The 18,182-nt window shown below is 39.9% G+C and overlaps 1 protein-coding gene across 5 annotated transcripts in view; it reads left to right on the top strand.

Moving 5' to 3' along the window:
• The window catches only part of KIAA0586 (KIAA0586 ortholog), a 65,644-nt gene extending 49,934 nt beyond the window's left edge, over positions 1 to 15,710 (top strand). For all 5 annotated transcript variants that reach the window (XM_014959955.1, XM_014959954.1, XM_014959952.1 and 2 more), the window contains one exon: positions 15,350 to 15,710. In XM_014959955.1, the coding sequence (XP_014815441.1) occupies positions 15,350 to 15,495 (146 nt within the window). In that variant the 3' untranslated portion in view covers positions 15,496 to 15,710. The remainder of the gene's footprint in view (positions 1 to 15,349) is intronic.
• The last annotated feature ends 2,472 nt before the right edge of the window (positions 15,711 to 18,182 follow it).

The following is an 18,182-nucleotide window of genomic DNA, read 5'->3' as shown; positions in this document are numbered from 1 at the left end:
AGTATGTCACTATAACAAGATGTTTTGTGAGAAATAGCTTTATCGTTTCCTTATTTAGCAGACCATTTAGTTGGAGCTAGTGCCTCCAGGAGTATGGTAGAGTCTCTGCCAGAGATAATGTCCTGCAAAGACCATTTCCTGAACAGGATTTATTTCCACTCCTCAGTGGCTATCGCTTTCGGGCTGGTACATCAGTGCCAGCTATGCTGGGGTCAGGAACCGCTCCAGCTCTCTTGGGTAGACCTGCTGCTGACTCTCTGTCCTTCACTTGGCAGGTCAGCAGTATCAGAGCAGGAAGTCTTGATGCATTTGGGTGCTGGCAGCACACTGTATGGGGACAGGTAAAGACAAGGAGCATTACAAACATATATTTCAACTCGGAGGAACGTATATAGCACTGTGGTATGAGCACTGTAGGCTTTCTGTCTTTAGTATGTGCTGCCTTTGTTTTATTTTTCTGGTTGGCAGGGAAGGCAGATGTTGCCCTTTATAATTCAGCAGGTTGTGTGTCTGAAAGCAACGCAAACAGCTTCTGCTTTCCCCGTATGTTGCTTTTGGTGATCCTTGGGCAGAGGCAGTTGGACTCCCTTCAGCTTTACCTCTTGTTAGGAGCTCTCAATTTGGCTCCTTAAAGCACTACATAAAATTTGGAAGGAGCCAGCTTTTTGTGTGGGGAGTGGCTGAGTAGGGACAGGAGCATAGATGCCGAGGTGGCTTAATGTGAGTGATGAATAATCCACACATTCTGACTGTCTGCCCCCAAATAGGGGATGGGTGATTTTACAAAAGCTGTCATTCTCACCCATTCAACTTTTTTATGCTTTGTAAATTTTTGCACTGCTAGCAGAGACTAGGCATAGTTGTAAAGTTCTTAATAAAACCTAACTAGTCAATGAAGACAGTTATTTAGATGATTGGTGTCCACAGTCAAATTGTAATGTTGTTTTTAAAATTTTAATGCTAATTATATTGTGAGAGAGCTTGACTTACTGGCAGTTTTCAGCATTGAACAGTGTAGTTACCTACATATTTTTTTGCTTATTTTTCTAGATACTTTAGAAGTAAACAGACTTTCTACTTTATGTGCTAAAGAGACACCAGATTTTTCCAGCACCAGCTTCTCAATACAGTGATATAAAGACTGCCTATAATTAAATAGAAATATGTGTTTCCAGCCCATGTGATTAATTTCTTAAGACTGAGAGCCCAGGAAACTTTCAAATAAGGCAACAGCATGGAGTAAATGTTATCTAGGATGTCTTCCAAATCAAGAATACTATATAAATAATGGTAATGCTACTCTTTGATAACATGCTGATTTTGAAAAATGAAGCCTGCCAAAGTAGCTTTCTTCTTAAAAACAGGGTAAGGACTGGTGAGTGCAGATTAAAGTTGTCATGCGTGACCTGTTGCTCACTGCTGAGGTTGCATATGGGACTACATTTCACAATAGTGTTGAATAACACAAGCAAATGTAAACCTTGGTTAAAACACATTTCATCTTCCATAAGACTAATTTTGAAAGTAAAATGCAACAAATCCTCATCTTCGAAATACCTGTTGCAAATCTGCTTTTGGTGACTACGTTTGCAAGGAACAGTAGTAAATGATGGAGATGGGTTAAATTTTGTCTGTGGACTACTGTCTTCTGGTTTTTATCATGAATGCTGTCATTCAGGAAAAAAAACCCCTACACCTAGAAAAACTTAATTTAGATTTAGAACCTTTGTATCTGTGTTGTCATTCTTCTCTAATCTAAAACTTATGTATTGCTTTTAAAGAAGGAAGAACTGTTTTTAAGCACAGTTCTAAACAACCCGAGTGAAAGTTGTTCAGTATGATACAAAATATGTAGCAATTCTGTAAAATGCATTTTCCCCCAGTACTTGTCTGCAGGGAGTTAACTGTTTCTTTTTGTGTATGGCACAACTTTGTCTTCTGTTAAGTCTTTCTTTTTTTATATATTTAGATAGGCATGTAGTTTTAGTACAAAATAAGAATTCATCAACCCTATGCGAGCAATGAAAATGTGTATCTTACATTTTCTAGGTCTGATAAAATCACATTTATGTTGTGGGTCCAAACTGTGCAATCGGTTGGACTTAATAGAGGTCAACTTGCACACCTCCATCCAAACTGAGGTTGTTGGAGTAGAGTAATAATCTCACGGTTGCACATTGTGGTCTTGTGTTATGCACTGTACATATTGCAAGACTTAGGCAGAGCTGTGTTTGTTTAAAGACAGTATAACAGCTGCAATTTCTGTCCTTATCAGGCCAGTAGAAGTAAAAAGCATGGAATTTGTTGGCAGTTGCTTAATTTCTGTGTTTTTTTAGTTTGTTTTTATAATCCTAAAACCGTAATTACAGATCTTGAGAAAGTTGTTTTATTTACTTAATAGCTGCTATTGTACCCCATTACATAAATCAAAGCTATAAATGGGAAATATTTACCAGTGTGAGTTACAGTATAAATACACAATTAAGTTCTTAAAAGCGCACGTAGCTTATTTCAGTAATTGGACCCGCTCCTAGAGACAGGCAAGCGGGGAGATTACACAGGGAATGCTTGTTTCTGAAGATGAAGCTTCCTGCCTCATTAACAAAGAGGAGCAAAGAGAGGGGGAGCAGTTTCCTGTCGGAGCCCTCACTTTCCAGAGTTGTTTGGAGCCGCGTCCCCGTGCTCCAGCTGGTCCTTACATGCTGTCCCGTGTGGAGGTGTTCTCTGACAAATGATGTCCAAAACCCTTTTTATAAGAGCATTTGGGGCTTCCCTCTACAGACAGACCTGGAATTTAAAGACATTTTTGCTCGTCTCTCACTTTTAAATGCAAGGCTACAACAGCCAGTATCTCTAAGGTTAAGGCTTGATAAAGGCTGTTGTTTTCCTAAGATTTGTAACCTTCTAGAACACGGCCTAATGAAGAGACTCAACACAGAATTTTAGCTGTATGTAAAAAATGTGTTCTGACCTCGATTATATATGATGTGAAAAATGAATAATAGCAGCACTGCAGGCTGCACAGCTGCTACGATGTGGCAACCCACCCCGTCATCAGAGGTTTCAAGAATTTGGCTGCACATTTGGAAATAAGCTGGAGAGATGTTTTAGCTCAGACAGAGGTCAGCACACAATGGTTTTGTTGGAGTGTTGGCTCTGGGCTTACAGCAGGAAACTGCAGCAGAAAGCATACTTCTCTATCTACAGTATGTGGTGGCTGTTCTGAATGCAGCCAAGGCTGCATTTTAGTTTGGTTTTTTTGGGGGTTTTTTTAAGTTTTTTTTTTTTTTTTTTTCTTTTTTTTTAATTCTTTGTTTGAGCACCCCAGCAGGTAAAAGCTAGAACCACTTAAGGTGACAATTAGGGCCTGACTCTATACTTCATTAAATCAATAGGTGTTTTTTCTTTCTTTAAGAACAAACTTCCTTGTTCTGTCTGTCTGTGGGCTGTTAAACAAGAGCCATACATTCAGCTCTTTAATCCCACTACTTCTTGCAAGTCACCATGGAAAGTGAGGTGCTTATAAAGAAGAGTAGACTTCATGTGTACCCATCACAGGTCTGGGTGATGTGTTTAGGAGATGTTTACATCATGGGACACTGGTAGCTCAAAAAACAGTGACCAAGCCATCAAGCAGTCTCCAGAAGCAGTGAAGCTCAAGGGATGTGTGGAGGTGTGCTAAAGCTGGTGGGTCCCAGGACGATGTGAGTTCTAAGGCATCTAGGACATCCTTATTTTGTAGAGATACTTGCATGGGTATCTGAGCGTGTGTCTGTCTTGCAGAGTGTGCCACCCAACCATTCACACTCCTGTAGAGCACTGCAGCACAGGGCCTGCCACAGGGAATATTTTTAAGTACAGAAAAAGAAAGTTCAGATGTTTTGAGTCTGAGAGTGAAACTGCAGAAGGCCCTTAGAAGTCTGACTTATTGTGCAATCTCTGTAAGTAATTTGTAATGAAAATACCTTTGCACATGTCATTTTTTTTTTATTTCCTGTAATAAAATAGCAAGAGCAATTAAGATTTTTGGACCATGATCTTCTACAAGCTTCTAAAAATGGTTCATTCTAAAAAACAAACGGGTTGGGGATTTTTTGAGTTCTGGCTGAAATAGCCAATTTTAAAACTTTTTATTGCTTCAAAAAAAGTTTGGTAGTAGCTATTCTAGTAGATTTTTAGCTATAGGCTGACAAACAAACTGTTATGTGGCAACATCATTGATCTGAAGTTTTCTTCTGAAAAAAGTTAAGTAAGAAGCCATAAGAACTCTTCACAAAACTGGAAGACATCTGTATTCTGGTAACCCAATATGTGACTTACTGAGCTTTAGGCATTTAAAATCAAAAAGAATCAGTAAATATACTGCCATATGCATGCAAATGTGTCTGATAACAGGCTGTGTGCTGTGTATCTGTAATGTTATTCTGACACAGTTCAGAAAGTTGTCTGTGGTTTTGGCATTCTTCAGGAAACATTAAATGCCTTTTGTCCTACAATTCTTTTCTTGTTTAGGTAGGTGTGTGAAGGCTGGTGCTACATAAATGAATTATATGGAGGACTTTGGAGGAAGAGGGAACTTGTAAACAAGACTGAAATTAATGAATATAATAATTAGAAATCAAAACTTTACGTTTAGTCTGAAGAGAAACAATTCCTTAAACCGTAGCCACATGGCTGTTTCTTGTTTGCATCAACTCCGGTAGACTGTTATTGTCTTTTGTTAATTCTCTGGGGCAGTGGCCTGACTGTTGAATGAGCCAATTGTTTTCCTTTGTGTTGCCCATCAAGTAAGTCCCCATCTGGTTTGTATCAGACTGTTTTCACAGCCAACAACTGCTGCCTTTTCTATATCCTGACACTTAAGGGCCCCACGCTATCAAAGCATTGCTGTGATAGCCTGTCTGGCTGGGCCCGTCCAGCTGTGCCTTGCAGCTTGAAGCTATTACCCAAGTAATGGTAACTTAGAACTTGAACTGGCTCTTATTCCCATTGGTGTCGTGTGTACAGTGAACAGAATACATTTTTGTTGAACTCTGTGTTCAACAAAAAAATTCTTTAAAGCTCTCAGTTTATATGATTGGTTAATTTTTATTTTCCAGCAGCTTCCTGTATCTAGAGGCAGTTTTGTGTTCTTCTAAAACATTAATGAGTATGAGACAGGCAATAGTTATTTAAGGCACTGTTGCTATTACTTTTATGGTTTTACTTTTATGTTACTACGTTATGGTACATTAAAGCTCAATAAGTGAAAATTAAACAAGCAAATTATTCTTACTGAGGATTTTTCTTAACAGATTTAGAATACATTTTCAGGAAACTTTGTGTGATAAATGTAGGTTGTGTGAATAATGATACACCTTGGCTACTACGCTACTCACTTTCCAAGTAGCTATCTAAAAACATAGAGTGATGGACAATGGATCTGCATTAACCTGTTTATTTCTTCTCTGAAGGAATTAGGAGGAATTGGATAATTCTGTAACCTGGGCAGTAAAACTATATTACAGGTTGCATTGCAGAATCACTGAGGAGGCCCCTGACATGATCGAGGTACTTTCTGCCTGGCTTCCTACATGGTAGGAGACAGTCCTGTTCCAAGACAACCTTGCAAGGTGTGCATTCTCTCCCTCCAAGATTTAATAAGAAAAGTCAACATTGCATCAAATAACAGTCACAGTCAAATGTTACCCTGTATAAGGAAAACCGATCTTTTAGTATTTGTGCTTTTCTGCTCTTATGTATTGCATGTAACTCAATGACAGAGTAATGATGGGGGGAAACACACCCCCCAACTTGTATATGCATTGAATTTTAAGTATATTCTGGACTCGGTTCTTTCATGACATTTAAGAGAGGAAGAGAAAGAAAATAATGGATAATGCATTTCAAATTTCTGGTCTTGCTGTGAGCGTGTGCAAGAAACTGCTAGAATGCAGAACTGATTTATCTAATAAAAAAGTCAGTGTTCCTGAACTTGGCGGAGCATGCGTGTGTATATAATGCGAATGAATTTGCTTCAAGTAAAATACTGGGGAGCCATTAAGTTCCATGAGACACATGAGATGAGATTTTTGTGCCTTTGTGGTATTCATACTGGTATACACTGTGTGTCATTGTGGCAGATTGGGGTTGTGCTCAATAATTTGGTTTATGTCATTGTCAGGTATACAGAAGGTTTGCAGAAGCTCCTTTCTGAAGGAGCTTTCCATAATGGCTTTTCCTATGAACCCTATGTAAATTCAGGAGCTGCAGTGTGTGCTCTCGAGTGGTGGGCAGACGCAGGTGTCTGTGCCGTTGTTCACCTGCACGAGTTGTGTCCCAGCAGCACACGGTAGCCCACACCTCTGCAAGGAAGCTGCTCCCCCACATGCCAACTGAATCCCAGTACACATTCAGATCTCCCTGTACTGTGGCCAGAAGTATTTAAACCCAGACAACTGAAAAATTAATTTCATTCAGGCCGCTTACAAGCTGTATGAATCACGTGTGTGGCCCAAAGCAATGAATAAAGCTATTGATGAACCGAGTGCGACCAGGTTTGGCATCAACAGTTTGAACTGGGAGGAGTGAATGTCAAAGTGCTGCAATGCTTTCTCAAATAAGTTGGCCGTAGATACCAGAAGGAGTTGTCACCATCAGTTAAGGCAGCCAGCATCTTCAGAGTTTCAACTCACATGTGTGTGAAGCGCACAGCTTCAGAGGAAAAGAACATCTGCCCGAAAGAGAATCTAATGTAAACAGGTATGTTCCCAGAAGGCGTTGCTTGACTGCTGCTTGAAGATTTGTGTAGAGCACCTCCTGGGTTTCAGGGAACTTTTGGTTGGGAGTGAAATCTTCAAGAAGCACAGTGTTGCTGGGAGCAGTCTGCAGTGTTTTCCCCACTTTATGCAGTGGTTAGCAGAGATGGAGATGTGTGTCGTATTAAAATCAGCAGTGATGTGCATAACAGGGTTAAGAAGGTGGTGCAATGTGCTGAGTACATAACATAGATGTAGATCAATATGTTTCTGCAGTTCATTTAATGTACTGATTTAGAGCTCAGATTCGCCCGCGTATTAAAAAGGAATTTTGTTTTTACTCTTTCCCATGTAGCAGGCCAAGGTTCTTGGATTGGTGTTTTTCTTTTTTGTTTTTGGTTGTTTTGTTGGATTTTTTTTTTTACAAGGAGGAATGCTTATCTCTATTGCACAAAATTTAAACATTTTAGATTTTAACAAACTTAAAATAGCACAGGTAAAAATATATATTTTATAACCAGTCTTTGGCTCCAGGCATTAAATTGTAGAGGCAGTGTTACTTGTCATCACCCCTCAGTGGGACACCCATCTACACTTTAAGCCTGAACTGGAAAGATGTTAATTCTCAAACCCACTGCAACCCTTTTTTTATGATGAAACATCATTTAATTTGTTCATTCAACTCTAATTACTTGTGTAAATTATTTTTAAATTCTTGTTAAATAGAAACAGGCCATGTAACTTTTAAGAATTAAAAGGATGCTTTTATTGTTTGGGTTTTTTTCTCACTTGCTACTGCCCATGTAGACTATGAATGATATTATGTCTAGCACTGTGGTACGATGTAGATAAGCTGGAGGCCGTACTGCTGTAATTAATATTGTTGAGATACGGGGTCTCAGTAGAGCCAGTCCTACTGCTAGGATTGCAGTGAATGATTCTGCATCCTGAGGGAAGTCTGCGTAACTTCATCTTAGAATTTGGTATGAATTCCCACTATCAATAATTTGAATTCTTTTTTCGTTTTTTTCAAGTTGCTGTATTTTGCTTCAGATACATTAAAATGTCTTTTGGATCCCCAAACATGGTGTGAATAGCAGAGCTGAATATATTATACAACCTTACTTTAAAAATTACTTTCCCATCCACTTGCCTGTTAGATTTCATAGAAAATGAGAAACAGATGGGTATGTGGTGACATTTAGTTTTACTGAATAAATAAAATATTAATTACACAATTAGATATGCAGTTTTTAAATTATCACTTGTCAGATTATCCTGATGCCACCAACTCTTTACCTAGGTTGTCTCTTGTGGATTTAGAGATTACTCCTCCCTCGAGCCTTTACACAAGATACACATTTTCCTGGTGTTATTCAAAGACTCTGGCCCAGTAATGAACCAACTCCTTCTCCTTTTTTTACTTTGAAATAAAAGCTGTTTAAGCTTTACTGCAGCCCCCTCATCTCACTTCTCAAGAAAATGGTTGCAGTCAAGAAGTAGCAGTGCTTCAAATTTACAAAAAGACTATTTGTTTCTGGCCAGTTACAAATCAAAAATTAAGAGGCATCTGTACAGAAAAAACAAATTGACTTTTAATATTTCTTCTTAATAATTATTGTAGTTATCTGGAAACATCATCAGACATCTTTTGGAAGTGATTTTGTGGGAAACAATAGCAAGAGTTGTGGCTAGGGAGGGAACTTGTTAAGCAATGAGATACTCAGTGGGGCAAAAAGAAGCAGAGTAGATTTTAGTCACCAAAAGGAAATACTTATTTAGTAAACTCTGCAGCCTCATTCCTAGATGGTTTTGAAGCTGCTTTCTGTCTGGCCTTCCTTACTGGTCTCCATGTTAGGATTTTGTAAAATCTGATTCTAGTTTATTTTACGTATTTCTAGTTTTTTGTTCTATTTAGTGTTGTTGGTGGGAATACAGCATGTTTTGGAAAACCACTGAACCTTGAACTCAGACTTGAGAGGAGGAAAAATAATTTTCAAATATTCTGCTTTGAAAAACGTGTTAGCTGCTTACCCTGTGTCCCACCCTGCTTTACTGACCCGGGATCTGAATTTATTTTCTTTTCAGAAATATTTATAGCTAGGATATACATCAGGGTTTAAAGAAACAAACAAAGAAAGAAAAGCAGTGTGTGTGTATGTGTGTTTATTTTCTGTGTGCTTGTATGCAGAGTTTCTGTAAGCACATTATACCATGTGAAGATGGAATTTGCCAAGTTTAGGTCAAAACTTGAACTGAACTCGTACTATATCGTTTTCTGTCTCCACTGGTGTCTGTGGCCTGCTTAGGGAGGTTTATGATTTGGCTGAAGCCTTTGAGAATGAAACTGTTTTTTCAGCTCAAGCAGTAGACTCATACTTTTAAATCCAGACATTTTTGGCTCAAGTCAAAGTTTGGATGTCAGTCAATTTCTATAAAACAACTCAAGTGTTTTAATTGTAAATCTATCCCTTTCACATAACTGAGCCATAGAAATTTGGCTTAAGTTTTGCCTAAAGTCTTTTCTGTTTGCGTGAAACCAGCTAAGTTAGGGGCAGCCTATTTTTGAGTTATGAGACCAGAACTGTATGCGTTTCCAGACCATCTTGTTCTTGCTTTCTGTATTTCTGGCCTAGTGGAAGGCAGCTGTCTGACCTGCAGTCAGGGGCCCTGTGCTTAGCAAAGCCTTCACACCATGAGAACGGAGTCCCTGCCCTAAAAAGCTCATGTGCTTAAAGATTTTTGCTTCGTTTCTAGCAGAGCTAAGATACTTTCTTCCCAATAACATAAATACACATATGGATTCAAGGTGGGAGTGGGCCAGGGCTAGAAAAGTGGAGGAGCTATCATTTCTAATGAATTAAGAATAATTTTGTCTAAACAATTGGATTATTTGGACAACCGTTGATGGTCATGCTTATTTCTGAGAATGTAATATTCTTTACCATCACAAGTCCATGTGACTTGTTCCTTACCATGCCCACTCTCAACTCTATAAAGCATTAAATCCCAGAAGAATTGAATTATGTATTTGATATGTAAAGTATAGCTAGACATGAGTCTGAACTAGAAATACTGTTCCTTATAATTAGAAACATGTCTGACAGTGCAGTGTATTTTCTCCTTTCAGCGTAGCCTTCAGAATTACTTACACTGATAAGAAACTGATAAATATTTTGATGTATGTTTGCCCAGTAAGTCTGGAATAACTTGGATTTTGCCAAAAATGCTGCTTCTTGAGTTAACAGGTAACTCGCCTGTACAACTACATATGAAAACGAGTGAAGTTTGCTCTGGTGTACCCTACAGGTAACCATGGAGACATGGACTGGACACACATTGGCACAAATAGGTATCTCACATCTTTACTTACAGCTAAGAGCAGCAGATAAAATGTTTCTACTGATAGCAGTTCTGTTTGTAGGTTGTTGTAGTCTGTAGCAGCTTGTAGGTATTCTTCTACTTTAGTCATTACTGTAAAGATATTCTGACCACTCTGTTTCCTTGCTAACAGTCTATATAACTATATCCCATATGTAAATCCCTTTAGGTAGGTAAATGACGAAGGTTTAAAAAAAAAAAAAAGGCACCTATATTGAAGATTTTAAGATGCTGAGTTAGAGGTCTGCAGGTGCTATGCTGTCCCCAGTACTCAGAACACTTGAGATAATGGCATCTGGAGGAAGTTCTTTGTTGGGACAGGACAGTGTTTTAAACTTTGAAGTCCTTAATAAACAAAAGGAAGCAGCTGGAATCTGGCAGAAGAAGAAACAAGCCATTCATATCAACCCATGCTATTAAAGGAATGAGATGAGAGCACTGCACTGGAGTTGTTTTTACATATGCTTGGAACTTCATTAGCATAGAATCATAGAAGGGTTTGGGTTGGAAAAGACCATAAAGATCATCAAGTTCCAATTCCCCTGCCATGGGCAGGGACACCTCCCACCAGACCAGGTCTCTTAGAGCCCCATCCAGCCTGGTCTTGAACACTTCCAGGAATGGGGCATCCACAGCTTCTCTGGGCAACCTGTTCCAGTGTCTCACCACCCTCACAATCAAGAATTTCTTCCTACTGTCTAATCTAAATCTGCCTTCTTTCAGTTTAAAACCATTACCCTTGTACTATTGCTCCACTCCCTGATAAAGAGTCCCTCATGTAGGTACTGGAAGGCTGCTATAAGGTCTCCCTGGAGCCTTCTCTTTGCCAGGCTGAACCCCAACTCTCTCAGCCTGTCTTTAGGAGAGGTGCTCCAGCCCTCTGATCAGCTTTGGACCCATTCCAACAGGTCCATGTCTTTCCTGTGCTGAGGACTCGAAAGCTGGACACAGTACTCCAGGAGGGGTCTCATGAGAGCAAAGTAGAGGGGTAGAATCACCTCCCTTGACCTGCTGGCCATGCCGCTTTTGATGCAGCCCAGGATGTGGTTGGCTTTCTGGGCTCAAGTGCACATTCCTGGCTCATGTTGAGTTTCTCATCCATGACCACCCCCAAGTCCTTCTCCTCAGGGCTGCTCTCCAGCCATTCTCTGCCCAACCTGTATTTGTGCCTGGGACTGCTGTGACCCACGTACAGGATCTTGCACTTGGCCTGGTTGAACTTCATGAGGGTTTTCACGGGCCCACCTCTCAAGCCTGTCCAGGTCCCTCTGGATGGCATCCCTTCCCTCCAGGGAATGATGAGGATGTCAAGCAGAACAGTGTCAAACACTTTGCATTATTCTTGCTCTGGAAGTTACCTTCTTCAGTTGTTATGTTAGAAAGCAAAGGAGAGTTGCTGGAAAGCGATGGTTGTTTTTAAATTTTAGTAAGTAGATAATTACAGTAATTATGGTTCTGGTTTTATACTGAAACAATAACCTGCGTCCTGATCCTTCACACCTCTCCCTATTTGTTTTTTTGAAGATAGCTCTTTTCACTTATAAGATATGGGTCTGTTTTACGTCTGGATAGATCAAAAATAGAAGTTTTATTTATTGTGTGGACACTAGCTTGAAGGAGTTAAAACACATGTTTTTTATTTGGCTTAAAAGTCAGACTTGTTTAGTCTTTTTATTTTGCCAAATAGAAAAATTTAAAAAGAAAGATTTAAACAGTTTTCCTTGTTCTTATTGTTGCCATATGGTGTTAGTAACCAAACCTCCCTTCAGTGTGTTTAATTCCTTTCCCATTTGGCATACATTCACAGTACACTTGTATATAGCATACTCTCTGTGTGACGATACCTCTTAGAGAAAAAACTCCCTTCACAGGTCACTGGATGGATGACACACCATTAATTTTTATGTTTCTGTTACACAAAGATCTGGAAATTTAGTACTGGACATGAATTTGTTACAGATTGCCAAGAGCAGGAAAAATCTCTCATCTGAAATCTGACCTTTTCCATCAGTCAGTCACCAGGATGTTTTCAGTCACTATTGAGTTTCTACCAGTCAGGGACTGTTATGCACTTATTAAGAGTGTCAGTTTTCACATTTTATATGAATGTATTCTATTAGGCAGTGACAATGAATTTGGAGAACTGGAGGTCATCTCAGGGCACATGTTCCATTTATTGGATTTTAACAAGGAAAATTTTTATAAATACATGTAAGTACATGATTACAAAATTGTACTGTGTACTTCTAGAGCCTCTAAAGAGGGGGGGAAAGCTGTGAAGATTACCTGCCTTCCTGCCCTGCACTGCTTTGTAAATGGAGGAGTTTTCCATTCTGTTTTTATGGCATTATCAAAAGATTATAAACAGCATTGGAATTTGCGTATTTGTTGTGGTGAAGAGCTCAATGTTTAAGCGGAAGCCATCTTAATGTTGGTTATAAGCTGTTCTCTGATGGGGGGAAGAAATAAAATGGAATATCACATTGTTGAAGAAGGAACTGGCCAGGGACTATACAAGTGCTATCAGTGATGTACAAAAGGCAGATACAGACACCACTAAATGTGAGCAGGAACACGGGCATTTAAACCTGTGTGCTTGTATTTGTGTATTTTTTCACATACCCATGCCTATATGTTTATATGAGTGTGTTGTATGCACTGTGCTCACACGGGGTTAGATTAAGCAAGAGGTGATAATGATAACGCACATGTGACAGTAACTCAGTAGTTGTGTCCTTGGGCCAACGCAGAGTTTCAGGACTCGTAGCTTTCTGTCCTGGAATGTTACAGTCATGGAGCAGAATTTCCCATGTAGCTGAAATAAGATATCCATAGGTTTTTTTTATAGTTAAAATTCTGAAAAAAACAGGTCCTGTATTTTCTGTATGCATCTAACAAAGTCAAAAACTTCAGATTTCTGTTTTTAAAAAAAGGGAAATTTTTACTTCAGGTCTTTGTAAACTTATCTTTAAGGATATTTTAGATAACTCAGGACCTGGTCACTTTTCTGTTGAGCAAGTAGATGGAATTATTCTTTAATATTTCTAGCCTTTTAACATTTTATAGCTATCATAAAAGTATGTCTGTAAAATATATTAGAGTATCTGCTAAGGAGAATGTAGACCAATATGATATTTTCTTTCAGCAACCTAGAATCGCATACCTGGGAAGTTACTGTGGAGCCTTGGGATAAGGGAATATCCACACCACCACCGCCTTTTTCTTTTTTTTTTTTTTTTTTTTTTTTTTAACAAACTTTAAAACAGCTGTTGAAACAATGACATCATGGAATGTGACATGACTGGAAACTGCTAACAAAGTCAAGCTTTGAAAGCATCAAACTACATAAAGTGTTGGAGAGTTGCTTTAGTGTCTAGCATGATTTACAAGGTTTCCTCAGGCATTACACGTTCACATCTTTACCAATCTTTACCCTTCTGAATAGCCTATTTTTATCATGCAAACATGGCTACAGACTAAGCTTGTGGAAGTACTTCTGGAAAAACAAAACATGTATGTTGCTTGCACGTCTTTGTGGTGTTACCATAAATGTGCTTTTGAATCATGTTCAGAAGACGTAGGATTTCTCATGTCTTCTTATGTGGCAGCTGTGCTTTGTAGAGGGATTCAGGCTTGGGGTGTCGAAAGCTGTCCTACTAGTGAGGACAGTCTGGTGAAACTATGGACATGGCTTCTTGCAGACTGCACAAGCAGTTGTGGTGCGCAGGTGACAGACACCTTGATGTCCTAGGGACACAAGAAGGGCTCATGTGCTCTTGCCGCCCCTCCAGCACCCTGCCTTCCCAAGGGGCAGGAGGCTTGGCTGGCACGGGTTGCTGCATGTACTGGCTTTACTGTCTTTGGCCCCATCCCTGTTTGGCTTCCTAGGCTGTTGGCAGCTGTTCTGGCAAGAAAAACACTGGGTGAGATTTTATTTTAGCAGTGGGTTTTTGTTGTTTTAACTAGCCGTTTGAAGTGTGCTTTTTGCAAGTCAGATGAAAGCAGATCACTACTACAGTGACATAGTAGATAATTAACTGGGGTGAAAGAAAGCCTAACTTCTTGGTTTTATTGGGAAAATAATGTTTTAATTACCTAGTCTATCACAGAGGAAGGAAGAATTGCTACAGCTCATTGGGATATGAACAAAGTCCAAGAGAGCCTTTGCTGTTGTACAGAGACTCATGTTTGTTTTGCTTGTAGCTGCTGCACTTAAAATAAATGTCTCAAGGACAACTGAAATCTCAAAATGCTCTTTCAAAACTCACCCAAAAAAAATGTTTGTGTGGATGAGTGGATGAACGTTGTACCATTCATCCAACACCATTTTTCCTCTCCTCCTGTGTCTGGCATCTGATTCATGTCTTGCTCCCCCCTGCTCCATGAATTGATTCACCTTCTCTCCTTTGCCTAAACGTTGTAACTCTTACCTGTGGCCCTTCTCCCTTCCAGTGCTGCTGGAAGCTCTGTGACACGTGTCCCCCTTCCTTGCAGGGGCTACTGCCATGGTGGTGGCTGTGCTGTGCAGGGGCTTGTCCCTCTCCCAGGACATCCCACGTTTTTCAAGGTCAGATGGCAAGAATGGGAAGTGGCAAGGTGCTATCTCAGACTTGCTGGAAGATGAACGTGGTTTGTAAAGTCCTGCAAGTCACATCTCCAGGGAGCAGGCTGTGTACATTTTCTTTGAAGTCTGTCAGAGGCTGAAAGAAGGGAGATAAACCACCAAGGAGTAGCACCAAGGACCCTTAATGAGCCAGGGAAATGGCCTGGGGATAGGGAATAGCTGAAACAACTTCTCACCTGTGTTTTGGGCAGCTGAAGCATTGATAGGCTGTTTTTTCTCTGTAGAACTTGTAGCCAGTTGCTTCAACTGGATACTGTCAGTATCTATGGGTCTCATTTCATTTCTGTAGAGAACAGCAGTATTCATATTTGTTTTGGGTCTACTGGAGATTACCCATGTACGTGTGTGTGTCTGTATAGTGTATCTGTGCCTGAATACAGCCCAGTCTGTATATGCACAGAAATCCATCCCTTTGTTACCTGATCAAGAGAACAGTGATGGCAAAACCAGCACTCCTTGAAATGCCTCAAAACTGTGGACAGTAACGGATCTGTGTCTTTGTATTTCCAGCAGTGATGCAATATGGAGATTACTCCAGTGCTGTTCAGTTGTTTGTTACAGACAGTAAATAATGTGTTTTGTACTGCTTTGTTTATTTTTTTTTTAGGAGAGGATGCTGCTCCACATTTAAATTCACATGTTTCTGCGGAAAAGGTGTCAGTGAAGCTGCCTTCCATGAACAGAGAGAACGAAACGCAGAGTATGAGCAGTGTACATGGCAATTCAGATTCTTCAGGGACAGAGACATTTTAAAGCTTGCACCTTTTTATGACAGTCACTGTCTGAAGATTTTGTCATTGGTACATTTGTCTCCCTGCTGTGATAGTTTGGATGTTTCATCAAAATTCTAGTCTGTTTATTTTCTAATATTTTTCTTATAATTTTGTTATGGTGATAAAGTTAGACGATGATTCTGTTTGTGAATATATCAAATATTTTTAAGCAAATAAAATGCAATTATATCAGAATCATTGTGAGTTTAAATCAGTAAGAACCATTTACATATTTATTGTACATATAGGTGAATGTGGAGATGATTAGTGTTAAGATCCATGGCAAAAGCTGTCCCGCTGATGGAAAAAAATGCTTGGCTCATTACAGTGTCAGTACTATCAAAATGCTGAGCCAAAGGGAAATATATTTGAAATCAAAGTTTGCAAGAAAATTGTATCTTCAGAGCTTGTGCATCCTTAGAAGACTGCTATCACAAGACAGTAATTAAAAATTGTATCTGAAAGAGACCATTAGAATTTGAGGAACTATGAGAAATTTTTTTTTTTTTTTCTGTAATTACAAGAATTTTTCAGCATTTTTGGTATTTGTTTCCCTAAAGATTTTTTCCCATCTTGAAACATGTCTGAATGAGAGATTGTGTGGGTAGGGTTACTCCTCATGAGACAGAGGTGGTTGCTGCAGTCTCAACCCTTCAGAAGCACAATAAGCTTTAGCCTCCCAGAGACTGTTCAGTTTTTTATTGTTTCAATCAGGACAATGTGGTCGATCCAGCAGTGTCAGTGGGGGTAGGCAGGATCATCTGCCCCAAGCAGTATCTAAGTAGAATAAGAAAGAGGAATTCAGACATGTTCCAGTAGGAAAACTAGGAAAGGAACTCTTTTCCAGACAGGGCAAACACAGCTTTTTCTCTGCTCCTCAACCAGCCTGAGCTTTTCATGGGATATCTGTGGAAAAGAGGAGATACTGTGGCACTTTCAAAGACATGGGGCATGAAGGCATCTCTCAAAAGCTCGGTAGGTACTTCTTTTTGGTTGACTTGTACCTTGTTGTGACACCAGAGCATATAACTTCATCTGTGCAGCTTCCCTGCATCGCTTAATAAGAGGCACTTTGCTGTTGCAGATACTCTTAACCATGAACAGTTCCCATTACTCTTACTTTATGGAGCCTGCACTGATTTAATCTCTCCATAATAGAGAAAGATTAGAAGTTCCTCTTGGTTTTATTTTGATCTCATTGGCCGCAAAGTTCAGTTGATTTGCTGCAGAATCTGCAAGGGTAAGTGGAAAAAGAAAGAGCTGCAGCCATAAGGTTGGTAACATCCAGAGGATTCAACATCAAAGGGAGTCTCTTTAGCGTGTTGTAGAGTTGATTTCTTGTCTGTCTTGACAGACATGTAAATAGTGGATTTGGGTGAGGGGTAAAAGCATGGCAGGCTTCATGCAAAATGCAACAAAAAGAGAAGATACAGATGAGACGGCATCACTGGGAGCTGGTTTCCAGTGTGTGATGCCACAAGTGCTGTCTCCAGTGGTAAAGCTGCTTCTGAGTGTTCTTACACCGTGACAAGCCACCAGCAGACGAGAGTATCTATGAGGTTGTGCTGATGCTGCTGCCTGTGGAATTGCACCATAAATCAGACTATTGACACAATCAATGCTTTAAACGGCAACAGCCTTTTTTAGGAAGGTGAAGATGATTTACCCAGCATCTCTTTGCTACAGCCAGGCATCAAGTAGAACAACTGCCAGGATAATGAAATGCACTGGGGAGAACAAGGGTTTCTTAAACCAACTTTCCTCCAAGGGAAAAACCTTCATCAAACTGTTCCGTGCACTGGGACGTCAATCTGCTAGGGTGTTGGTTTTTTTAAGATGCTACTACATAATTTAGGTCCCCTTTGTTGCACTGTAAATGGTGAATGAGCTGTGCTGCCCCTGCGCCTGGATCAGGACTGTGCTTCGCTAAACAAAGCTCAGTAATGGAACTGAGCACGGGCAGAGAGCTGACAAACTGAGGATGAGACAGGAGGCAGCAGATGGGTACACAGACGAGGAGAGCGCACAGGAAGGGATGAGACAGCACTTGCTGGTGGGAGAGGCAGTTATCTCATCATTCCAGGAAAATAACTGTCAGATTTTAACTGTCTGCAGCGCTGAGCACCTCACGTTTTGCTCTACATTCTCTTGTTTTTCTCTTCTTGTGAACAAATGCCTTTAAGTCAAAGGTGTTGTGGTTGTCATTGGCTGAAGACAGTCGGCTGTGAAGACCATTTTCAATCAGTTTTGAAAATTCCCCATAGAGTTAAATTCTCTCCCAACTCAACACGACTGAATGATCTTTCCGGAAGCTTCTGAGTGCCTGGCACTGTGCTAGAAAGATCTGCTGCTGGTGGGGATTACATTGTGGCAGTAGGGTGTGCTAATTTTTCATCCCCACTGCAACCTCCACTCTTTCCATTCAAAAAGAATTTTGGAGAGGTGAAAAAAGTGCAAACTGTTTGCTTTTCCTTCCCCATAGCTTCCCCAAAATGAAGTATTCTGTCACATAAACAAAAGGAGACCTCTGTAAATATGGCACCACGTGCACAGATTGTATTACAAGTATTTATATTCCTAGGAAAAGTAAAGGCAGCAGAGAGGGGGCCTGGGGGGAGGTGGGGTTGCTTTGGTTTTAATCAGAGTCTCTATTTTTCCTTTTTAATA

The sequence above is a fragment of the Calidris pugnax genome, unplaced genomic scaffold (assembly GCF_001431845.1).
Source record: "Calidris pugnax isolate Ruff unplaced genomic scaffold, ASM143184v1 scaffold435, whole genome shotgun sequence".
Lineage (NCBI taxonomy): Eukaryota > Metazoa > Chordata > Aves > Charadriiformes > Scolopacidae > Calidris > Calidris pugnax.
This window is presented reverse-complemented; position numbering and strand designations above follow the sequence as displayed.